General features: G+C 43.2%; 1 protein-coding gene across 1 annotated transcript; it reads right to left on the bottom strand.

Annotated features, from left to right (window-relative positions):
- Window positions 1-569: 569 nt before the first annotated feature.
- Window positions 570-24145, bottom strand: MYOZ3 (myozenin 3). The gene is made up of 7 exons (XM_060238316.1): window positions 23955-24145; window positions 16608-16700; window positions 15138-15292; window positions 13927-13998; window positions 11682-11829; window positions 4981-5158; window positions 570-982 (listed from the first exon to the last, which is right to left on the bottom strand). The coding sequence occupies exons 2-7, from the start codon at window positions 16690-16692 to the stop codon at window positions 805-807; spliced, it is 816 nt and encodes a 271-aa protein (XP_060094299.1). The 5' UTR covers window positions 16693-16700; window positions 23955-24145; the 3' UTR covers window positions 570-804.
- Between the last annotated feature and the right edge of the window lie 1568 nt (window positions 24146-25713).

The raw sequence follows: 25713 nt of genomic DNA on the forward strand, positions 1-25713 counted from the left end.
CTACTAAAAGTTGGACCTTGATTTAGCAGCTTTCAAACAAAAGAAATTGTGGTTGCAATCCCTGCTTGGCCATGAAGCTTGCTGTGTGCCCTTGAGCTAGTAACACATCCTCAGCCTAACCTTCCTTAAGGTAAAATCTGGAAGGGAGAACCGTATCCAGCCTCCAGAGGACCTTGGAGACAGCATGGGGTAAAAATGTACTAGATGCCTATGAAATCTTAGAGTATACTTTGATATTGCAGTGGGGGGGAAAGTCTTGTAGTGACTTTTACAGCAGGTAACTTTGATTTATCTCAGAGAAAAAAATGGATTTGGGAATCTGGCTTGTGTCAGTCTTAACCTAGTATTTGTGAACAAGGCAAAACCATAATTTCTTGGAATGTGCCAAAGCTTTGTATTTCTCAGTGGAGTAAGTTGTCAAGCAATCCTTAAATGTTATGATCCATTTTCTAGATGTGTTACATTCCTTTAAAGAAACTGTAGAAGTAATTCAGGCTGATTTCTTGTTGTTCTAGGTTTGACAGCTGGGCTTGCTTTACTGTAGGATCCTTATTAAAAACAACTTTTTTTTTTATTCTATTCAGTGGCTTGCACATTTCAGTTCCACATTAGACGAGTATAAGAAGGCCCTAGGTGGGAGCTTGCTTAAGGGTTTATGTCATGGCTAGCTGCTATCTATACTAGATACATATGGTATCTATTCTATGCTTAAGAAATTTTGTGTAGAGTTCTGTATCAGTAAACTGGAAAACTAGCATGGATTGACCCTTAAGAGACTGGTAGCAGTATTAAGTAGCATGTCAGTCACAGTTCTTCTGATTCTGGCATGGCCTGTACCCAGCCTCGTGGTGCTCTGTTAAAGCTGGGTCTATTCAACATCAGCTCCAAGCTGCTCATGGTGTCTGTCTGAGCTTCATTCATCTCAAACCCAGGTACTGGGTACACATCATTCAGTAATAGCCCACCAAATGGGGTTGGAGTCCTGCAAGTACAAAGAAAGAATGCTATAGTGTGTTTGCAAACAAAGATTGTATTTCAAGGGTAAGTGGAAAAAGAGACACAGTTCCTTGGCTACCTACTACAATTATTCATTGTTAAAGCAGATCACAAAGAGAAACTGTTCCGAGTATCTTCTGTGCCAGTTTGGCCTCACAAGGACTGAGGCACTCAAAAGTGATGTTTTACTGAATTCGTACTTAAATCTACAGACTTCACCGATGTGCTTCATTTCCCCTTCTCTCCCCAGCCCCTCCCTATACAAGCCCAGTTTTTGGACTGTTTTAACATCTTGCAGACAACTTATTATGTGTGAAGACATGTACATATAGTATATATGTATAAAATGGATGAAAGCGCTCTAATTCGTCTATGCTCAGCTGGTGACCTTGTACTGAAGTGTCTACAAGATATTAATGGTAATAATTTGCTGTTCATTTGTTCCGCAGACTTATGATCCTATTGTGAAAATGTGATTGCTTTTGTAAACAGTTACCAATGTTATTTATGTAGTATTTTTCCAGGAGCCATATCCTTGTGTTCTCATTCAGCATGACTGAATACTTTAACACAGGGAGCCCCAGGGTGGCACCTGTGGCAGTGAGCCCACCAGCACTTTCCCTGGATCCTGCTCACTGTTTTTTAGAGTGTAGGTGAGGCTTTTTAAAGTTTTTAATATTTATAGTATAATGCAACAGCCTGTGCTCAGGCTAGAAGTGTCCCAATAGTTTTTTTCTTGGCTACTCTTGTAAACAATGCTGGGCTAGATATACTGTAGTATAATCCAGACAGGCAGTTCTTAAGATGTTTCACAATTCAAATGTATGATGAAAATGAAGAATAGCATAGTCCAGCCCTTAGGGTCCCCGCCAGGCAACTACTGCAGCTTTTGCTTCCTGACACTAGGCTGAGGCTTTCAGGATAATTAATGCTCCTCCCTGCATTTTGACGGACCAAATTTTATACTTGAAGTTCGCAAGGCTGCTATTTCTTCCCCTCAAAAAAAGAGAAAGAAATGTGAAGACGATAAGACTACAGTGAAAGTAATGTTGAAGGCAGATTAAAACGTTGAACACTGAGGGGGGGCATGTTTGTTCCTGAATGTCAATTTTTAAAAATTATTTATGTTGACAGGCTTTCCAGAGACCATTTTCTGTCCTCAGATTTTTTTCTTTAAAAAGGAAACTAAAGCTGCTTGACTTCTTTCTGCTGAACTTTCTACTGATGCAGACCAAGCTTGAAAGAGAACAGTGTTCCTTTATCTCCCATGAGGGAATTTCTGAGTAGGATCATCTTGTATACATTTGCCTGTTTCCTCATGGATTTGGGAGTTTTCTAAGTTTGCCTCAAAGGACAACTTTTTGTCAGTTACAGCTCTTGAAACTTTTTATGGCACATCATAATAACCACTGAGGCATTAAAGTGAAAGAGTGGTAAGCATTACATTGCCATCCATTGCTATTGAGCATTAAAAGCTTTAATTAGGGCAAAATATCAGAGAACGGAAATGCTACTGGGAACAGAGCGGCCCTGCTCCTCATATAAATGTTGTTTTTGCTGCAAAGCCAGGGATAAATAAAAAGCTGTGGATGGAGAAATGTGAGGACCAAGAGAAGCTAAAGAGTCTGGAACAGTTCCCTGATTCAGCATATGGTCAAAATATTAAGGTGCTGGGCAAACTCTTTTTTAAAAACTTGCTGTAGCACAGAAATGTTAAGGAATGACTTAACAGGCTGGAAAAGGCTGTGCCTCCCATTAGTCTCCAGAAATCCTTCTGCCACCTTTTAAATAGACTAACTCAGATGCCTTCTTTTCCTTTAGCCCACCTTGGTCTGCCCTGTTGCAGTGTTCCCTCTGTCTCTCTAAGCACTGCCCATTGCCCATTTTAAGATTACAGCAGTTATATTCTGCTCAGGTTGTGAACAGCTCCATTTGGGGGTGGGGGTGGGATTAGAGGGAACATTGCTGTTGTCTTCTCTTACTATTCCATTTTTTTCTTGCTTTTGTACATCTTCATTCTCAATCCCCCACCCCCCAGGGATGCAAGCATGCTGATGACTTCCTAATTGTAAATAATGTCAATAAAACTTCATTTTTTGTAAATGGAGAAAATAAGAGAAGATGACATTGGATTTATATCCTGCCCTCCACTCAAGAGTCTCAGAGCGGCTCACAATCGCCTTTATCTTCCTCCCCCACAACAGACACCCCGTGAGGTGGGTGGGGCTGAGAGGACTCTCACAGCAGCTGCCGTTTCAAGGACAACCTCTGCCAGAGCTATGGCTGACCCAAGGCCATTCCAAGCAGGTGCAAGTGGAGAAGTGGGGAATCAAACCCGGTTCTCCCAGAACTGGCTCTCTACAGTTACAGAGGTACAGAGCAGTAAAATTAATAGCAAGTTTGGATGCAGGGGAGGGACAAAGAAACAAGGATGGAAAGGGAGCATAGAAAAGTTGCAGTTGGCTTTCCCTCTCATGGTGTATTTTCCATTGTATCTCAAGGACAGTCCTTATTTTACGTCTGTAAAATCTTACAACAAATCTTCAAATGATTTTTTTTTTTTTGCATTAGGTCATTTGACTTTAGTAGAATATCTGGAAAAGATGGTTTTAGGGACTAAAGTGCAAACGCACTGTCAGCCAAACATTGTGTGAGTTAGACTACATTATTTCAGAGCAAAGCGCTGGCTTAAATTAAGCTCTGGGGGGTGGGGTGTATTACCATCAAAACCTACTTTCTCAGTATGGTTCTGCTTCTGCAGTATACTGCGACTTTTCTTGCTAACACAGAAAGCCCTTACCACCTATATAGAGGGAGCAGGGAATTGGCATGGAGCTGGAATACAGGCTTTCCCCCTCCCTTTTACAGGAACTGTTTGGCTGGGACATGAACTGAAGGGCAAAGAGTCCTTGGACTTGCAGCCAGAGAGCCCATTGCTCTAGAACAGCCGGACAGGCTGGAAATGCACAGGATAAAGTGATGGGGCTTTCCTTTATTTACATCCTGCCTTTCTCCCCAGTGGAGACATAAAGCAGCTTATACACAATTTTGAGTGGGAAAATGGTAAGAGGGAAATTGATTAATTACTCGCTCACACCACCACCACCATTTGCCAGTTATGGATTGGGAAATACCTGGAGATTTGGGAGGTCGAGCCTGGGGGTGGGGTTTGAGGGAGGGTAGGGACCTTAGCAGGGTATAATTCAATAGAGTCCACCCTCGAAAGAAGCTATTTTCTTCAGAGGAACTGATCTCTGTCATCTGGAGAACAGTTGTAATTCTTGAAAATCGCCACCACCTGGAGGTTGGCAACTCATTTCTTTAATGTTATTAATCATGCATCCTGAAGCAGTTTTTAGAACAAAAAAAGATCCACCAGTGTATAATGTGTATTCTAATCCTGAATCTTCTAAAAGGTCAAAGGTTCAGAAAGGCAAAAAAATTCTCCAAGGTATCCAGGACAAAGAAGGTTTAGGTTTTCAAGATCAAAGCCAGCATCTTGAAATTTAATATATATATTTTTACCAGAAATTGCTAAAACAGGGGTGGCCAAACTGGCTCGGGAGCCGTGTGGCTCTTTCACACGTATGGTGTGGCTCTCGAAGCTCCCACCATCCCATCAACTAGCTTGGAGAAGGCATTTGTCTCTTTAGATCACTTCTTCAAACCAGCTGGCAGCTTGGAGAATGCATTTAAAGAAAGTTGCTTTCTTTCCCCTTCCCCCATCTATTTGACTTCCCTGCATCTTTCAAACATCTGACATTCGTGTCCTGTGGCTCTCAAACATCTGGTGTTTATTCTATGTGGCTCTTAAGCAAGTTTGGCCACCCCTGTGCTAGAATATATGCTTAAATCAAAATATTCTGCTTTCTATTTTTTTTATATTAGCAATATCCACAAGACATATATTCCAGAATAGGAGGTATTCTGAGCATGCCATATTAAAAATACCAATAAAATACAGGAAAGGTATGCAGCCACTACCTGTTGAAGCTCCGGTCAACAATATTCACTTTTTTGGGAGGCTCAGGCAAACGGGTATCACTGTCAACCTGGTAATCTTCACTGCTAAGGAACTCCCGCCAAGGACACTGGTAGGCTTTGGGGATGGCTGTGCTGTTGAACTTCTCATGAGGCACTTTCTTTAGAGGTCCAGAATAGCCTGCAATTGAGAATGCCAAATTGAGCATCTTAATAATAGCAAAACTGAGGTTGCTGCACTTCTTAATCTCCCTGTGTGCTGAATTTGTGAGACACTTCTGCTTTTCCTAAAACCAAGAACAGAAAAGGGATGGGGTTTCTTGTCTCATGCCATTTAATTACCAGAGAAAACATAATGGTCCCATTCCAATTTGTGATAGGAAAATTTGCACAAGATGTAGAAGGGGGGAGGGGAACACAACCAGCTGCTGGGAAGGTCAGATCAGGGATAAAGAATACGGGAAGAAGGCTTAGCTCTTTCCCCAATGCAAACTCCCCTCCTCATTAAGCTGCTATTTGACCTAAGGAATCTGGGGGGGGGGGCAAGCAGGGCCATTTGACTCAGGCCTCACATTCTCAGGGGGTGTCAAATTTGCACTTTTGACATTAAGAATTTAATTATAGGTACAGACACAAAAACAATAGCCTTCCCAACCTCCTGTTTTCAGTGGGATTTTACCTGCCAAAGACTTAGGCTTGCCAATCCCCAGGTCCCAGCGGAAGTTTTTCCGCTTTCCCAGGCTCCTTCCCGCCCCCAGTCAGCTGGCTGGGGGGGGGGGGGGAAGCCCCGCCCCCAGAAGGCCATGTGCCTTTGCACCCCCGGAGGCTTCAGTCTCCGATTGAAAGGCTTCCTCTCGGGATGGAGTGTCTGTGTTGCTGTGAAGAAGTTGGCAGCAACTCGTGAGTAGAGAGGCCAATCCCCTGCTTCAGACTCACCAGAAACGGGGGGCGGGAAATGTCTGCTGAGCACTTCATTATTCCCTATGTGGAGATCGATTCTCATAGGGTATAATGGGGAATTGATCTGGAGGTTTCAGGGGCTCTGGGAGAGCTGTTTTTTGAGGTAGACACACCAAATTTTCAGTATAGTATCTAGCGCCTCTCCCCAAAGTACCCCCCCCAAGTTTCAAAACGATTGGACCAGGGGGTCCAGTTCTATGAGCCCCAAAAGAAGGTGCCCCTATCCTTCATTATTTCCTATAGAAGACATTTAAAAAGGTGTGCTATCCCTTTAAATGTGATGGCCAGAACTCTCTTGGAGTTCAATTATGCTTGTCACACCCTTGTTCCTGGCTCCACCCCCAATGTCTCCTGGCTCCACCCCCAAAGTCCCCAGATATTTCTTGAATTGGACTTGGCAACCCTACAAAGACTGGAGCCAGAATAATGGCTCCCAGAATAATAGGGTCAGACAGACACCAGGAGATAAAATCACGTTAAATAAAAATTGGAATGTTTCTTACAAAATGTTACAATGTTCTTTTTCTTATTGTATTAAATGTAAACATTTAAAATATAATACTACTCCTTTTGTATCATTGTTTTTGCACTTCATTTTTTAATTTACTGAGGGGCCCTCAAAAATGGAAGTGGCCCGGGCCTCTCTTGACCTTTGTGAGGGACTGTCCTTATATGTTGTTTGGCCTAAAGCGAGGGGAAGCAAAAGGCATAAAACTCTCTGTAAACTGGTGGCTTGGAGTCTAACCTCTTCTTCTGTTTGTGGAGGGCACTTCCCATGCATAAAAAAGGAGGAGATGATTTTCAGCAGTTCCATCATCCCACTACAGACTACCACTTTCCCTCTCATACTGTTCCCAAGGGGACCACTGACAACTCCCCAGAGCATGGTTTTAGGGGCAGAGCAGACTGCAGCAGGAAGAGAGGAAATGATCAGGATTGCCAGCTCTGGATTTCAGAAGTTCCTGGGGAAAGCTGAATTCAATGAGGGGAAGAAGTCAGTGGAGTACAACAGCATGGAGCCCACCATCCAAAGCACCCATTTTCTCCAGAGAAGCAGATCCTTATGGTTTGGAGATCAGTTGACAGCAGTATCCAGGTCTCAAACTGAGATTGGCAACCCTAGTAAAATTCCCCCTTTATCTAGTACAGGTCTGTTCCTGGTACGTAAGATCCATCTCACTGAAACAATATTTTATAAGGTGTGTGTGTGTTAAATAATATCAAGTTGCTCTTGATTTATGGCAGGCCTGTAAATTAATGTCTTCCAAAATTTCCTGCCATTAACAGTCATTTTCAGTTCTTGCAGACTGAGGGCCGTGGCTTCTTTTACTGAGTCAATCCATCTCACATTGGATCTTCCTCTTTTCCTGCTGCCTTTGATTTTTCATAGCATGATTGTCTTTTCCAGTGACTCTTCTCATGATATGAAGCAAAGATGAAGAGACAAATGGTGCAGGAAAAAAAATCTTTAATTGAACATTTCACGTTCAGCTTCATCAGGGAATGAAGCTAAAAATAATCTGGAAGATTCCCAGTCCCATAGCCAGGATTTGAAGAATTGAAGATTTTTTCCAGGGGGCACATAGTGGCCCCAACCTCCATGGCCTTCTCTCCTACCACCGCTGAGGAAGAAAGCTGCCAGCTCGCTGCCATACAGCCTCCCCCCTCCCCACAGCTGCCCCAAGGTGATCCCTTTCCACCCCTCTCCCAGCAGCTCTGGTAGAGAGCCACTCAGATGTTTAGATACGTGCCACACGGTCTCCTGCCCTTACTTGTAGCATCCAGCTGGGCAAGCCCGGCGGGGCAAGAGGGGGAGGGGTGGAAGGCACCACCAAGTCGCAACTGACTTCTGGGGCTACAAGACCTCCAATTCGGATTTTTTCCTATTGCAGGGCAAGCTGAGGCTGCCCAAGCGCAGCTCCCACCCTCACTCGGGTGGCCATTGAGACCAGGCCAGACAACCCCTGCAGGCGAACATCACCTCTCCACTGATCCCCAACCCCGGACTGCAGCCCGGACCTCCACTTGTGTAGGGCCTACCCTACCCTGCCCTGTCTATAATGGAGTCATTCGCCCCCTACCCCTGCTGCCCCACTTGAGGGCCAGAATGACCTCTTCTTGCAGGTGCCCTCTAGCCCAACGTGGAGCTTAATTTTCAGTCCTGGGTGCTGAAAGTGCCCCATTGTTTCTGCTTGCTGGGGGGGGGGTCAGAGATTTCTTCCAGCCCCTAAGCAAGCAGAAGCAACAGAGAGCTTAAGTTTCAGTCCTGGGCTCTGAAAGTGCCCTGTTGTTTCTGCTTGCTAAGGGGTCAGAGATTTCTTCCAGCCCCTAAGCAAGCAGAAGCAACAGGGAGCTTAAGTTTCAGTCCTGGGCTCCTTGAAAGTGCCCCGTTGTTTCTGCTTGCTGAGAGGTCAGAGAATTTTTCTGGCCCCTAAGCAAACAGAAGCAACTGTTTATGATCACGTCTCCTTAGCAAGCAGAAGCAATGGTGTATGATGACGGCAGAATGGAGAAGGATGCAGTTGAGGCACTGGAGGCTGGTTAGGGACCCCAAGTCAGGGGGCCCTGCCTAGCAGTCAGGGGGCTGTTCCCCCAAAGGCCCCCTCGTAGCTACGGACCTGAAGATTCCCCCTGATGAAGTGGCACATGAAATGCATAGGGGTTGTACAAATCTTAAATTTTTTTTCTTCTGCACCATTTGTCTGTTCATCTTTGTTTTGCCTTGGTACAGCCCATGGCTTCTTCTCATGATGTGGCCAAAGTATGATAGCCTCAGTTTGGCCATTTTAGCTTTAAGTTCATGCTTGATTTGGTCTAGAATCCACAGATTTGTCTTTTTGTCAGTCCATAGTATCTGTAAAACTCTCCTCCAGTACCGCATTTCAAAGGAATCCACTTTCTTCCTGTCAGCTTTCTTCATTGTCCAGCTTCCACACTCATACATAGTAATGGGGAATACTATGGAATGAATTAATTTGACTTTGGTCATCTGCCAGACATCCCTAGTAGGGATACGCAGAAACCAAATTATGAGCCAAGTTTTCTCATAAACCAGGCTGGTTCATGGTTTGAACCCACCCAGTTTGCGATCCGCCCACAAACCACTGTGGTTTTTATCATGGTTCATTCGATTCTTGGCCATCCCTGGAGCTCCTTCATGGTTCCTTCAGATTTCATGGGCGCAGTCTCCCTTGTGGTTGATGGTGGAGTCAAGGAAGAGAAAATCTTGAACAATTTCAGTTTCTTCATTGTCACCCTTAGAGTTCCCCGGCAGTCATTACTTTTGTCTTCTTACTGCTCAGCTGTAATCCTGCTTTAACCTTCATCAGTAGTCATTTCAAGTCTTCACTGTTTTCTGCCAATAATTTGGTGTCATCTGCATATCTCAAATTGTTGTTGTTTCTTCCACCAATTTTCATTCCACCTTCATCTAAATCTACTCCAGTTTTCCTTGTTATATTTTCTGCATATAGTTTGATGAGATGGGGAGATAAAGTGCATCCTTCTCTGACTCCTTTGACAATTGGGAATCACTCTGTTTCTCCATATTATTTCCTATTTTTTATATTATTTCCTGTGGCACTCCTATTTTCCATATGATAAAGGTCTTTGGAAAAACTGAGGATGTCTAAGGCTGGGAAGAATTACTGGGAATGTCTAGGGCTGGGATCCAGGTGCAAGCCACTACTACTGCTTCACTTCCACTTGGGTGTGGAAAATAATATGAGATAATCACACCCCTATTTCTGTTTTATCCTAGATGTAGAAAAAATGTTTAAACATGAAAAGTAAAACTTCTACAGAGAAAGGGGGTGAGACTGTGATCAGGATGGACTTTTCACATTGGTTGTCCAGACTGCATGAAGGACATCACAGGAAGGTTACTGCCTTACTGAAGAGCTGCTAGTCTTCACACAAAGAAACCCAGACATGGACTAGTTTTGGGACATACCACGCAAAAATATCAGAGGTGTGTGTTCACTAGCTCAGTTTTTAGTGGACAAAAGAGAGAAAGATTGTGCTGCTTGCTCAAGCCAGTTCTTGTATCATTCTTTGTACAATTGTATTTTGGTCACACAAACAGCAGCACGGACTCTTTCCCTATCGATAGATCTTGTGTCAGACTTGTCCTAGAGTCAGATGACATTACTCAGAAATTGACTGGATAGGAGGAGTGGAGAGAGAGAGAGAGAGAGAGGCTGCAGATCCTACCCAACCTGTTCACCTGTTTCTAAGGAAGAACAGTACATGCCCTCTGATGTAATCATTAAATATGCTTAATAGGGATGGGCAATTTTTGAAAGAAAGATATATGGCTAACCATCTCAGAGAACTCTGCAGAAAAGCATACTTCATGTTTAATAAGAAAATTAATTTCCCCACAATCAGTCTGGAATGTAACTAGAATTTTAGGTGAATGGCACAAGCTACATTTCAGGATATATCCTTGTAGATTAGCCATTAGTAGTATTATTAAGCACAATAAGAAATGGTGCTGAAGTGGGCCTTCCTTAGCATTACCCCAGCTGTAATCACTCACCATTATATAGAGCATAATGAACCGGAATTGTCAATTTTGCTCTTAACACCTAATGGGGAAAAGTTCAGGATGGACAAAAGGAAATACTACTTTAGACAGAGAGTGATTAAAATGTGGAACTTACTGCCAGGGGATGTAGTGATGGCCACAAGAATAAACAGCTGTAAAAAGGGATTGGATAGATTCATGGAGGGTAAGTGTATCAGTGGCTGCTAGCAATAGTGACTAAAGTGGACTTCCACATTCAGAGGCACTAAGCCTCTGAATCTCAGAGCCAAGTGGCAACATCAGCAGAAGGCTTCAGCCTCTCTGCCCTGTTGTTGGCCATTCAGAGGAATTGGTAGGCCACTGTGTGAGATATGATGCTGGACTAGATGGACCGTTGGTAGGGTTGCCAAGTCCAATTCAGAAAATACCTGGGGACTTTGGGGATGGAGCCAAGAGACTTTCCTGTTCCCTAAAATAGCAGTGCAATTCCCCTGAATAGTCTTCATTTCTTTGTCTCCAACAGCAGCAGCAATTCCAGTAAATGAAAGTGAACACATATTAACAAAGCAGCCAAAATAAACATTTTTTTGCAAGCACACACTTTTGTGATCTCCCTGGGGCTTTACTCACAGAAGCTGCTGTATTTCCAACCAACTTATTCAGACTAACACAGGCAAATGAAAAGAGAGAGAGGTGGAGTTTTCCTTAATCCTATAAAAGGTTATTATACAAAAACAAAACAAGCACAGAGACTGTGCACTCTCTCTCACTCACACACACTTACTGGCTTTGGTTCCTACACAAGACGTCTGATATGAAAGCAAGCAGGGGGACTGCACTCTTACTCTCTCTCTCACACACACACGTGGCTCTGCTGCTGGCCCCTCCTGATGCAACTTTCACTTCCTGCTCAAATTTAAAGGCACACACACTTTTAAAAACACAAGGTGTTTGCAGGCTTCTAAACCTGTGTAGATCAAAAGGCACATGGTGGCTGGGGGGCGGGGCTTCTCCTGCCAGCCAGCAGGCTTGGGGCAGGGTGGAGCCTGGAAGACCAGGGGTTCCACCACTGACACTGGGGGATTGGGAAGCCTAACCATTGGTCTGATCTGGCAGGGCTCTTCTTATGTTCTTATGTACCTGCAGTTAGGTTGATAGGCTCAGAAAAGCAAAATATAAATGTTTTAATAAATGAATAAATATTCTGACTTAGTACCTGGAGCAAGGCTATCAGGATTCAAAGCTTTGCTCATCTTCAAAACTTTGTCTGTCTTCTTAGGTACTCTGGGAGGCAGCTGCTTTCCTGGGGCTGTTCCATGAAGCTCTGTTGGATAATTCTCCTTCCCTTCTGCATTATGAAGAGGCTGGAAGACAAAGTAAAAGAGGGAGGGGTTGCAAAGGTTGTTTTTTTAAAAAAAATCATCCAAGTGGTCTGTGATGTAATATTTCTTTAACAATTGCTTCTGTTGTAATTAACACACTTGCAGCCTGTTAACCTTAGTATTTTATTAGTATGCTTTGTGCATGTGTCGTCTGTCTGTTTTTTTGGCTGTTGGAATTTATAATAAACTACGTGTTTTGTCTATTTTTGGTTCTAATCTAACTACTCTGCTGGACCTTGCAGACACTACATGGTCTGCTTAGCTTGTTCAGGACTGGATGTTTTGGGTGAAGTAGAATAATAAAGCAGAAAAAGAATAACCCAGATCAGTTGTTTGACAGGAAGATACTTTTTAGGTTCAAGAGTGGGAAAATAATTTTGCATGCATTTGAAGCAAACTGAATATGAACAATCGGCACATACATGGGATGTTTTCACACAGAGCTTTTGCTGCAATTTGGGTGCTGACAGGTGTTTTTCTCCATGCTTCCCCCATGTCCTCATTTCCAATTTGTTGTCTTTGACATTTCTGTATGCTTTCTCAAATCCAATCAGAGGGACAGCAAAGACAGAAAGCAGAGAGAGACAGCAAAAACAGACAACAAATGGATAACGAGGAACCTCAGAGAAAAACACACAGCATGTCAGCACCCACCTCAGAAAGAAACCTCTGTGTAAGAAGACCTATGCACTTCTCCCATATACTGCTGTGACTGGAACTCATACCAAAGCTGCTTCTCCCAATGTTCCAGTATTGTTTATTGCTGCAAGACTAATTCTGCTCAGCTCCTGCTTCTCAAACTGAAACTCTTCATTGTGGTATTTAAAAACCAAGGCACAGATATAGCACAAAATAAACAGGCTTCATGCTACTGTAACTGTCACAGTTTGGACCAAGGAGTTCTGGGAAATGTACTTTGATGTGGTAACAGTTCTGGATTTGAGATCCCTACTGCCTGTCTTAAAGAATTATAGTTCTCAGGGTTCTCTGTGGGAAAACAATAAACATAATATCTGTTTAAATTTATAGCAGGGGTCCCCAGTGTGGTGCTCATGGGTTTTCCTGGTGCCCACCAAGGATTTTTAGAAAGTGGGTGGGCCAGTGGGGCTTTTATCCAGCAGGACCTCTGATTGGCTGTGCAGATTTTGGGAGATACGATTAGCTGTGATGATTTCAAAGAAATGCTTTGGCAGCAACTGCCAGCACAGCAGAAAGATCTTCACTGTGTGACTGAAGGTAAGCTGTGTGTGTGCAAGAAAGTATTTATAAATAATATGTTCATTTTGAGAGGCATCTTGTTAATCAGAGCTTCTGCTTGAAACGTTGAAGTTACTACTAGATTTATGCATAATCTTACTCCATGACATTTTGTGGTTGACTGTGCTTTCTAGGGCAGCCATCTTTTGGTTGTGTGCATGATCCTGTATCAGAATTCCAAAGTGCCCAGTGGTTCAAAGAGGTTGGGGACACCTAATCTACAGAGAAGGGTCTTCCTATAAAAACAAAGCTGTAATCTTTTTTCATTTCTTTCAGTTGAATAGGATTTTGAAACCATGTATTTGAGAGCTACCATTGCATGTTACTTTTCACCTTCCCATTATAAAATCAAATATCTTTTACACTGGAAGATAAGCACATAAGCAATTAAGAACCAGTGTGGCATATAGTTAGAAGCTTGGACAGGGATCTGGGAGACCCAGATATAACCTCTACTCTGCTATGGAAGCTTGCTGGGTGACCTAAGGCCAGTCACACACTATCAGCCTAACTTACCTCACAGGTTGTTGTGAGGATAAAATAGTGGAGAAGAAGATGATGTAAGCTGCTTTGAGTCCTCATTGAGGAGACGGGTAGGGTGTACAATTATAAATGAAATGCTGATATTGAATAATCAATAAGACTATTCACATAACACCATGGTAATAACCAGTGGGTCAGTGTAGCAAACAACAAATGACGTTGCCTCCTGGTGAAGGTCAGCATTTCTGAGGTAACTTCAGAAACCATATAGGACACTAAACACCATTCTAAAGAAATGGGCCCAGTCCCTCGCACCCCTTCAATGGAAGTGTCACCGACCATTTGCCCATCTGTTGTTCCATCTGCCTCATGGATTGGATGTAAGTTACCCGCTGCTGTTCTGTTTGAAGCCTGTGGAAAGGATGAGATAGAAGAGTATTAGTTTCATGGGACGGGCATGGACCCTGAGAACTCCTAAGGCTGTGAACAGGGCTGGCCCTCCCACTAGGCAAACTAGGCAATTGCCTAGGGCACCAGCTTTTGGGGGGTGCAGAATTGAGCGCCCCCATGTGACTGGGTGACGTTATCAGTGCGGGGGGGGGAGGGGGCACCAGAAGTTAGTCTTGCCTAGGATGCCAGACAATCTAGGGCTGGCCCCGGCTGTGAACACTTAACGTTTCCTACCTGAGTGGTTATAAAGTTACTTGTGATTGAAATTTGCAGTCTAAGCGGTTTCCATTTATGGTTTCCAGGCAAATTATGGTTTGCCAATACAAAAAGGAGGATGGGAATCGCAAGCTTGTGCAATTAACTTATGATTACAGGATCCTGTCTAAGAATGGTTGAACAGAGATATACCAGATGTGATAGTTATAGATTAGCTGGAGCACCATGGGGAATTTCAGGACTGTAATTTGATTTTATCAGCCCTGCTATGCTCCAGTTGACCAATTCTAATGACCGAAAGAGAATTACATGAGGGTAGAAGAACCTTGACTTCCTTTTCCAGCTCACTTCAACAATGGCAGAAATCCCCTGGTTTCCATTCTTGTCAAATTCAATTCAATCAATCAATCAATAAATATTTATTACGATCATAGATCAGAATAAAACAAAAAAGTATCAAATCAATCAAGGGAAATATTATAAAACTAGATAAAAAAATCAATTTTACCCTGTAATAAAACAAATCAAATACTCTGGTTTCTCTTTAGATCACATAAATTCTATTCAAATAAGGCATAATTGCTAGACAGAAGGCTTCTGCTGGGCAAACAGGAAGACAAGCCCACACATCCACCTTTATACTTTAAGACTAGCAATGATGTCTGCCCACATCTAGCCCAGACAGATAGGATGGGGAAGATATGGGCTGTCATGTTCAGGCAGTGCCTGAATTCAGCCTTTAGGGATGGAACCCAAGGTTTGTTGGGTCACCTGTAAGTTAGTAATTTCTGCATGTCTTGCCACCTCCTGCAGGTGTTGTTGCATTCATTGCCTTGCAGGAGCTTTCCATCTCCCCCTGCAATGTGAAAGAAAGCATAACTCACGATTCTGTAACTTGTAGGATATTCCAACACAAACTGCTGCACCCTCTTCTGCCTCTTCTGATAAAGCCTGGAACCCCTGTTTATTGGTAGGGTCAGCTCTTCCATCATCAAGTCCTGAGGGATGCTAACCTTCTTACCCAGGTCTAGCTCTGGGACTGGAAAAACATACATATGCACAGACACAGAAATAGTAAAATCAGAATAGTAAGATCCATCCTAGCATTTTATTAAATCAAGGTGAGCATTGCATTAAATCAAGATGCAAGATGTTGTAACAAATGTCCTGCTACGTTTTGCGATGAGTCAGGTTCAGGCTCCCCAGAACGGACTCTCTCTTCCCACAGTGGCTGTGGGGAACAGAAATGTAAATGTCCTCAGAGGCTTGATTCAGCTTGGGACTGTAGTGGAGAGGGCTCCTACCTTCCCTTCCATATTGTTTTCCCAAGCTGAATGGTCCTGGGGTTGAGGGACATATTTACTCAATTTTGGACCTGCATGTGCAATATTTCATGTAGATGCAACTCCAAAACTGAGCAAATAACTCTGCTCCCACCCACTAGAGGAGCCCAGCCCTGGCATATTACAAAACCTAATATGTAGTTGGTAGTTAGCCTGTCGACTGGAGGTTGGAACTGGAGAGTCAGGGCAGGGGCCCTGTTGGCAATGTTGATGTTGCCTATGAGGTGCAGACATCACTCTCTGTGCACCTGGAAGTGATGTCAGTGCATCCCCAGATGAAGCCAAGGGCATGGGCATTTGGGTCAAACCACAGAGTTGTGCTCAAATGCCAGTGTGTCCCCAGCATCGCTGCAGTGTGCTCACATCACTTCCAGGTGCACAGGGAGTGACATCAGTACATTGAAATGCTCCTAGTGTTTCTTCCCATTTGCCACAATACCACCTCCCCCCTAGCCAACTTACCAATGGTGAGGAAGTGCAAGCTGCAGGTGGGTGCGGGTAAACCTAAAAAAAGGCATGGATTCTAGGGTTGCTAACCTTCAGGTGGGGCCCAGAGATCTCTAGGAATTACATCTCCAGATAACAGAATTCAGTCCTTCTAAAGAAAATGGCAGCTTTGGAGGATTTTCTCTAGCCAGCTGAGGTCCCTTCTTCCCCAAACTTTGCCCTTCTCAGGCTGTACCTGCAAAATTGGCAGGAATTTCTCCATCTGGAGTTGGTAACCATTAGCACAGAGGGGGGGGTCTTCTAAAAACACTATACAAACATTCATTGCAGCATTCCCTTCACTAGTGGACTCAGGAGGAGCTAGGAAGATGATCTCCCAAGGGTACTCACGCATGTTTGCCTATTTAACACCTGAAGCTCTCCTAACTTTCAGTGTTTTTATAAGTCTCCATGAGTGCTAAAGAGCTGAAAAATGTGTGCTGAAAATTTTTTAGTTGTGGCAAAAGTGGCAAGCAAACATGTCAGGAATTGCCAAGACAATTATGGCAACCACAGCTGACTTACCAACTTCTCCAGTGAGCTCCCTCATAACAGCCTGGACCTGCATTTTCCGCTCTCTGTGGTGATCATAACGTGGAAGGGGAAACATCTTCTTAACTGCAAAGGAAATTGAGAGCTGATCTGTGTTCTCTAGTCCCTTAATGCTTCTGCAGGAATACTCCTGTCAACTGGACTTACTTGAGAAGTTACATACCTTGTAGTTTTGCTCTTCTGTTCTAAAACTTGATATTCTGGGAATGTCACCAGTCTGTAATGTGTTAATTTTTGTGTGTGTGGTTTTGATGCATCACTTGTCTTCCATGAAAATTTCTGAAAGAAATACAGAACTGTTCCTTGAAAATGAGAAGCAGGTAGTAAACTCATTCACTTAGACTAACCAGAGCCTGATTTATTTTCATGACCACCTTTGGTTGTAGGCCACCTGTACCTTATTTAAAGAACCTGTCTCTTATCTTTTTTCATAAACACTCATGGGAAAGAAGAGATGTCCTGTAACTACAACTTTAAAGTACTACAAGGTGCTATGTCCTAATCATGTATTGGTAATGTTGTTAAGACATATAATTTTCTTATGTGAAACATTCTTTTCTTTTTTGTGTTACAGTGTGTTTCTTGTTTTGAAGTTCTTCAGGTGGCAATTCTACATTTGCCTCTAATTCTAATTACTGACAAATATTAATCTATGAGAGCAAGAGGTCTTTTGAATCATTCAGAAAGCTCCAAGTTCGTGGGCGTCGCTTTAGGATTATGCTTTCCACTATGCTACAAGATTGTATTCCCTAAATCAGCAGCAACTATTTTGAGCAACTGATCTGGGAGTATGAGGAGATGTAACCCTGATCCTTGGACTGTGAAGGATGCAGGCAGGGATTTTTGGGATGATGATCTCATAGTTGTTGGAAGAAGGCAGGAATGCTTAATCCTGAGACCCTGGAGGCCTAAATAAAAATAGCTTAAGGTTAGACTGTGCAAGTACAAAAATCTTCAGATCTCAAATATAATTAATTCTTACCCATTTCTGTTCACTTGGCAGAAATACCACAAGCACAAAATGATATATCCCCTGGGGACCCATTCCTGCCACTGTAGTATAGTTGAAAGTAATCCCTTCTTGCTTGGTCCCAAATCTTTCTTTCCTGCTGTGTGAATTCTGTGTGCATTCAGTAATCCTGAACAGTTAATGTGACAGAATTCAGAACAGTTGCCTCTACTGCTGCAGAATGTCTTGCTTATTATTGCCCCAAGAAACCTGGCACCAGTTCTATTGGCTCTCTGCACTTAGCCTTCAATTTATATCAAGAGCAGTGCAACAATGTTCCATTTATCAGCAGCTTTAGCCTGTGCATTTCAAAGTTCGCATCTTGGCCCTATGATTTGTCCTCTGCTTTCTCTGGTATAATAACTTTTGTCATCTATGGTATCTTCCACACAGAGACAGGGTTTGGTGGTTTCCCTGTTGCAAATAAATCACAACAACAGGACTTCTACATGGCAGATTTTTTCCACTGTTTCCCTGCCATAGAATCATAGAATCATAGAGTTGGAAGGGATCTCCAGGGTCATCTAGTCCAACCCCTGCACAATGCAAGAAACTCACAAACACCTCCCCCTAAATTCACAGGATCTTCATTGCTGTCAGATGGCCATCTAGCCTCTTTTTAAAAACCTCCAAGGAAGGAGAGCCCATCATCTCCCAAGGAAGCCTGTTCCACTGAGGCATCACTCTAACTGACAGGAAGTTCTTCCTAACGTAGAGCCGGAAACTCTTTTGATTTAATTTCAACCCATTGATTCTGGTCCTACCTTCTGGGGCCACAGAAAACAATTCCACACCATCCTCTATACGACAGCCCTTCAAGTACTTGAAGATGGCGATCATATCACCTCTCAGCTGCCTCCTCTCCAGGCTAAACATCCCCAGCTCCTTCAACCTTTCCTCATATGACGGTCTCCAGACCCCTCACCATCTTCGTCGCCCTCCTCTGGACCTGTTCCAGCTTGTCTATATCCTTCTTAAAATGTGGTGCCCAAAACTGAACACAATACTCCAGGTGAGGTCTTACCAGACCAGAGTAAAGCGATACCATCACATCACGTGATCTGGACACTATACTTCTGTTGATACAGCTCAAAATTGCATTTGCCTTTTTAGCCACCGCATCACACTGTTGACTCATGTTCAGCGTATGATCCACTAAGACCCCTAGATCCTTTTTGCACATACTACTGCTAAGACAAGTCTCCCCCATCCTATAACCATGCATTGAATTTTTCCTACCTAAATTCCATAATCGCCAGCAGCAGCTATAGTGGTGCCGATCCCCAGGTGGGGGTAGGGGATCCCCCGGTTTGGAAGCCTTCCCTTCACTTCAGGGTCATTAGAAAGTGGGGGTGGGGAGTGTGAGGGAAATGTTTGCTGGGCACTCCATTATTCCCTATGGAGACCAATTCCCATACAGTATAATGGAGAATTGATCTACAGGTTTCTGAGGCACTGGAATAGCTGTTTTGTGAGGTAGAGGCACCAAATTTACAGCATAGCATCCAGTGCCTCTCCCCGAAATGCCCTCCAAGTTTCCAAAGGATTGGACCAGGGGGTCGAATTCTGTGAGCCCCCAAAGAAGGTGCCCCTATCCATTATTTCCAATGGAGGGAAGGCATTTAAAAGTCATGCAGTCCCTTTAAATGCGATGGCCAGAACTCACTTTGGAGTTCAATTATGCTTGTCACAGCCTTGCTCCTGGCTCCATCTCCAAAGTCTTCTCACTCCACCCCCAAAATCCCCAAATATTTCTTGAATTGTACTTGGCAACCCTAAGCAGCTACCACCCTTCACTAGGTCAATAGGGCTTTTGCCATTAAAAAAAATCAGCACTAGAATAACATTATATGAATACACCATTGTATATGGTATATATGGTGACTATAGGTATAGTATATTGTATATATTGTGACTAAAGGTGTAGCCAGTTATCTGAGTTCCCAGGTTCTGTTTTTAAAAAAGAAAGGCTCTAGCTTCTTTCCTTGTGAAGATATACTTTTCTCATATCTCTGTAAGGGAAGGGGCTACACCAATGGTTCCCAAAGTGGCTGGAACTGCCCCCTAGAGGACAGTAGGATCACCTAGGGGGCGCTATGAGTCAAGGGGCAGAAGAGGGACACTGGAGGTAGAAGAGGGGTAGAAGAGGGGCACAATTGACCAGGCTAGCACTATGCTGGCAAATGACACTCCAAGTTTCTTCCTCTGCATAGTGCTGAAATCTGGTGGAAACTATCAGGATTTCGAGTAAATATGCTACCAGAGCTCTACTCAGACCAGTATACCACATTTTGAGAAGGTGTTGGTGCCACATGTGTTTTTGTCTCTGTAATTTTTCACATTTTTGCTGTTACTGCTTTGTATTTCGTTATTATCTTCCGTTATGGGTCATGCAAACTGCCTTCTGAATAATACATTTTATGTGGTAGGGTAGAAGCACTGGGGATGAGTTTATGGAACCAAGGAGACAATGGCTGAAAAATGTTTTAAATGAAAAAATTAGAAGCCCCCACCCCATAGCAGTGGCAAGGAAATGGCTGCCATGGGGACAGGGTCAGGGAAAATGGCTGCCGTCAGTCAGAATATCCAGATTTTCCCACCCACTCAGCAGCCATCCAAGCTTTACCGGTATCTTTTCCAAAACTTTGCAGCAAAGCAGGTTTGAAAAAGATCAGAGAGAAGCAGGAGAATCCCGTAGAAGTGTATGAATGCACCATAATGTTGTGGTGAAGAAGAAAAAGCACGCTAACTGAAAGCACCGAACTTGGGACAGATAACCCATGTGGAAGTTATCTCTGTATAATTTAAGGCTAGGCTCTTCCACTGTCCTCCCTCACCTGCCTACCTGTACATAAGAACATGAGAAAAGTCGTGTGGAATCAGGCCAGTGGCCCATCCAGTCCAACAATCTGTGTCACAGAGTGGTCAAAAACCAGGTGCCATTACAGGGTTGCCAAGTTCAATTCAAGAAATATCTGGGAACTTTGGGGGTGGAGCCAAGAGACATTGGGGGTGGAGTCAGGAAACATTGGGGTGGAGCCAGGAGCAGGGTCATGACAAGCATGATTGAACTCCAAAGGGAGTTCTGGCCATCACATTTAGAGGGATCGCACAGCTTTTAAATGCCTTCCCTCCATGGAAAATAATGGATATGGGCACCTTCTTTGGGGGTTCATAGAATTGGACCCCTGGGGTCCCATCTTTTTGAAACTTGGAGGGTGTTTTAAGGAGAAGCATTGGATACTATGCTGAAAATTTGGTGCCTCTACCTCAAAAAACAGCCCCCTCCCAGAGCCCCAGATACCTGCAGATAAATTTTCCATTATACACTATAGGAATCAGTCTCCATAGGGAATAATGGAGTGCCCAGCAGATGTCTCCCCCCCCCTGCTTTCTGATGACCCTGAAGCAGGGGGAGGGCTTCCAAACGGGGGGATCCCCTGCCCGCAACTGGGGATTGGCAACCCTATGCCATCAGGAGGTCCACCAGCAGGGCTAAAACTCCAGAAGCCCTCCCACTGTTGTCCCCCAAGCTCCAATAATTTAGAGCATCACTACCCAATAGTGTTCCATCTATACCTTGTGGCTAATAGCCACTGATGGACCACTGCTCTGTAGCTGCCACCACATCCTGTGGCAGTTAATTTCATGTGTTAATTACTCATTGGGTGAAGAAGTACTTCTTTTGATCTGTTGTAAGTCTACTGCTCATTAATTTCATTGAGTGACCATGTGTTCTTGTATTGGGAGAAAGGGAGAAAAATACTTCTTTTTCTACCTTCTCTTTCCCATGCATAATTTTGTATACCTCTGTCACGTCACCCTTCAGTCACTGGTTCTTCAAGCTAAGGAGCCCTAGCCTCTTCAACCTTCCTTCATAGGAAAGCTGTTCCATCCCCTTGATAATTTTAGTTACCCTTTTCTGCATTTTTTCCAATGCTATAATATATATTCTTTACCTTATGTGCTTCCAAGACACACTCCAAATAAAAATCAATTATTCAATGAACTAATATGCCAGTCAACTATTGACAGTGTTAATCCATGCCAGTCATCTTGGCATGTCCACTATTTATTAAGAGGGAAGCTCAACAATCTCTAATGATTGTTCAGGTGCCAGAAATTCGGTACTAATGGCAAACTGAAGAGCCATTCAGTCTTATACTCTTATTTATTTAATTGTATTTCATTTATGCCCTTCCCTTCTCCCACTGGGGACCCAGAACACTTTGGATTCTTTCCCACTCCATTTTATTCTCACAACAACCCTGAGAGGTAGGTTAGGCTGCAAGTGTGTGACTGGCCCAAAGGCCACCCAGCAAGCTTCCATGGCACAAGCAGGGATTCTAACATGGTTCTCCCAGATCCTAATCCAACACTTTAATCACTACACTGTGTTGTCTCGTATTAACATGTAAACTGTAATGAAGTTTTAAACGTGCTATATTACACATATATACACACAAATACCAGGGCCTAGATGTTTGAATGTTTTCTTCCCTTGGCATTATCCCTTTAAAAAAAAAGAAGAAGAAGAAGCTGCCAATCAGACTACTGGTCCATCAAGGTTAATATTGTCTACTCACTCCAGGACTTCAGGGCAAGGTCTTTCATATAATTTAAAACCTGATTCTTTTAAGTGAAGATGCTGGGAATGGAATCTGTGGTCGTTGGCAGGGAAAGCAGATGCTCTTAACACTGAGCCACAGCCCCTACAAGGAAGATTTTGGGGCTGGCTATGTTTAAACTCTGTTTTTTTCTCTCAGCTCATCCCAAGCTTTCTGGAAGATGGACTAGAAGTAAGGTTTCAGAACTTCATCCATCCATGATATTCACTCACCTTAGGTCCAACATCCTCTGGCCAGTTTGGGGACAGGGCTGAACCCTCTGGCCAATTCCTCACTAGACCTTTAATCTTGGTTCAGCCCTGTCCCTAAACTGACATTCTGCACTTGAATCATGAAATCATAGAAGCCAACTCTCTTGAGTTTATGATTCTAGTGTCGAAAATCAGTTTGGGAACAGGGCTGAACCAAGATTAAAGGTCAGACTAATCACAGAATTGTAAAAATGCAATAATATTGAGGAGAATTGCCCTGAATTCCTGGGATGAAGGGAAATCAAATGTGAGAGACAGATCTAAGCTTCCTGAGTCAAGCCAGGTCTCTTACTAAATTGGCTGGAGCACAGTATTTTTTGCTCAGAACTCAAGAGCCGGAGTTGTTTGGTGAATTCAAGTGGCATTATCTCCCAAAGAGCTTCAAAGGAAATCTAACCAGCCTCTGTTCCTTCTGCAGCACAAAGGGGACTCTGTCAGATAGCGTGATATCTGCAGAGACAGCTAGAGACTGGAAAACTAATTAGCACTTAGCTGCCGGAGCTAATGTTACAGAGCCATGCATGTCTTTCACAGCTTGAAATTATCCCCAGCTTGGATCAAGAACACAGCTTTCTTCTACTGCTCCCCAGGGACATTTGACATTCTTTCATGGCACCTGCAGCCATTTGATGTTAAAGACAAGATAATAGGGGATTTACTGGGCAAATACTTAGTCCTTATATTGCACACCCCATACCAGAAGCCATTTCCACAATTGAATAAGTGTCCATGAGAGACTGTGTGGTGTAGTGGTTACAGGTTGGGTTAAGATTAGAAACACCTGGATTTAAACTCCTGTTTTAGCATGAATCTCACTGGGTGCCCCTGAATCAGTCACAGTCCAATGCACTTCAAAGAGTTGCTGTAATCCTATGCACTGGACAACTAGGTTAAGAATCCCCTTCCTTCTGACTCAGCTGTCTTGTTCAGGTACAGTATCAAACAGATTTGAGAGGAGTGCGTTGTGACTGTGAAGCCAGTTTTTCATGCTCTTTTCCTTAAGTTCATGTTATTTGCACTTCTGGTCCCTTTGTTGTGCTCCTTGGGGAAGAAGCACTTGCATTCTTTGCCTTTGCACAGTGCCCCAATTGTATTAGAGCCTTCACATGGTACTATGAAAACAAATGCAATAAACCATGCCATAGGCCTGGATTAGTTAGTGGCACTCACAAACATCTGATGCCAAGTTCAGTTTTTGTCCCACCAGCAGGTGCTGGCATGCCCTTCGCTAGTTAAAATCTCAGTGTTCCATGGTCTGCCTCAGCACTCATACATATTCCTGTTGAGCAGTTTAATCCTCAATAATATGTGTATCATGCAGTAAACCAGTCCAGATGGTTGTCTTATTTTTTCCCCCTTCAGCATTTGGTCAGAGCAGCCCCTCCCTTCTATACAGTACCCTCTGAAGTGAGATACAAGATTTGCCCCCTACCTGCTCGTCCCCTCCTGTAAAGCCTTGTTGTGAAGTCTTTCAGTGGCAGATGCTTTCCAAGTGAGGGCAGGGATGGACCTGTTTGGGTTTCCTCTTCAGCACCTTTTCTGACCCAGGAGATTCTCTTAATTGGCGTTTTCCAGCTGCCAGGTCTTGCCCTCTGTGCCTTTTTTTGATCTCTCCAGCTGAGATTCCAAGGTCCTAAGCCATGTTACATCAGAAATTTATTTCTGGCTGAGAAAGGGGGTGGGTCAGAGCAGTCTAAGCTATCTTGGACTGGCAGGTGCTGAGAGCAAATCAATTCATCCAGCATATTATATACAAGGAGGTTGGCCAACTTTTTACCACTATTTTTGTTCCTTATACAGTAGCTGAAGGGAAAGCACTGGCAGATGCTGATATTCTTAAAATACTTATACCTCACCTTATCTCCTTAGATTCAAGTCAGCTAACAAAGCAACAATAAATTACAAAGGCACAAAAACACCATCAAGGAGATAAAAATAACAGGTTTAAAATGCACAGATTAGCATTAACCTGCATACTGTGAAAACCTTACATTGCCATCTTTTCAAAAAAGAAAAGTGCCTATTTATATTAAGACAATAATTCAACTAAATGCTTATAAAAAATTGCATTGTCTATTTGGTAAAAGGTGACTTAAAACCAATGGATTTGACGCAGTGGAGAAAAAGCATGAAGACTGTTGGACAGGGGTGGTGGGGGGAAAAGGAATTTACTGCAAATCCTTATGTCATATCCCACTTCATTTTGAAGTTTATGACCGGTTTTCAGTACTGATTATAGATACAGAGAATGCCCCATTCTGCACATTGAACCCAGCTCCTGTTTTGTTGGATCCAAACCAATGGCCTGAACTTGTTATGTTAACAAAGAAAGAAAACAGCCTACAAACTATCTTCCCATTACACCCTAGCATATCTCTGATGCAGGCTTTAAAAGAACCACTTAAAGAGGTACAAATTTAGAGTGGAAAAGTGGCAGGTGCTTAATCCTTTTGCTGCCTTCCATTTTTCTATTGTGTTCCCAAGCTGCTTTTCTCCCCACATGAAGAGGAGGCTCTTGATGTTTGTGTGTTTTAGCATAAATACATATCTGAGATCCCAAAAAGGGAACACACACAGAGAGAGAAATGCACAGGATTTTTTAAATTTTTTTTAGCAATTTAAATTTTTGTTCCAGGAATATATATTTATTTTAAAAATGCTTTTGACACCTTGTAGCTGTGTGATGTATGTGTATGTGTGTGGGAAATGCTGTAAATTGGGCTTCCAGTAATTAACAAGAGAAGGAACTGTAGTTTATGAGAAGAATGGAAGGGGAAGAAGGAAAATGTTTAACCCTATATATAGTTATGGAGCTTTGCAGTAATTGTAGTCAGGTTGATAAACCAGGCTGGAACTTAGGCTCAAAAAACGCACATTGCACTGGAGATCATTGACTTTTCCATGTTTCCCCCCCAAGGTCAAGGCAGCCACAAAGCAGCTGAACCTGTGGAACTGGGGAGATGGAAGGAGGAAACATCAAAACTTTTCATCTTATACCATTTTCTGGTGAAAATTTATATTTTCTTCCCTATTATTTGCTGCCTGGAGGGTAATAGGTGCCTACAGGTAACATGCAGTATGTTTTATCCTGCAGAATGAATACCAGATTCAAAGAAGAAAGAATTGAGATTAAGAAAAAAGAATGGGGAAATGTGTTACCTACCCATTTCTTCCATGCCATGGAAATAGCT

Source organism: Heteronotia binoei, chromosome 5 (assembly GCF_032191835.1).
Source record: "Heteronotia binoei isolate CCM8104 ecotype False Entrance Well chromosome 5, APGP_CSIRO_Hbin_v1, whole genome shotgun sequence".
In the NCBI taxonomy this organism is placed as follows: Eukaryota; Metazoa; Chordata; class Lepidosauria; order Squamata; family Gekkonidae; genus Heteronotia; species Heteronotia binoei.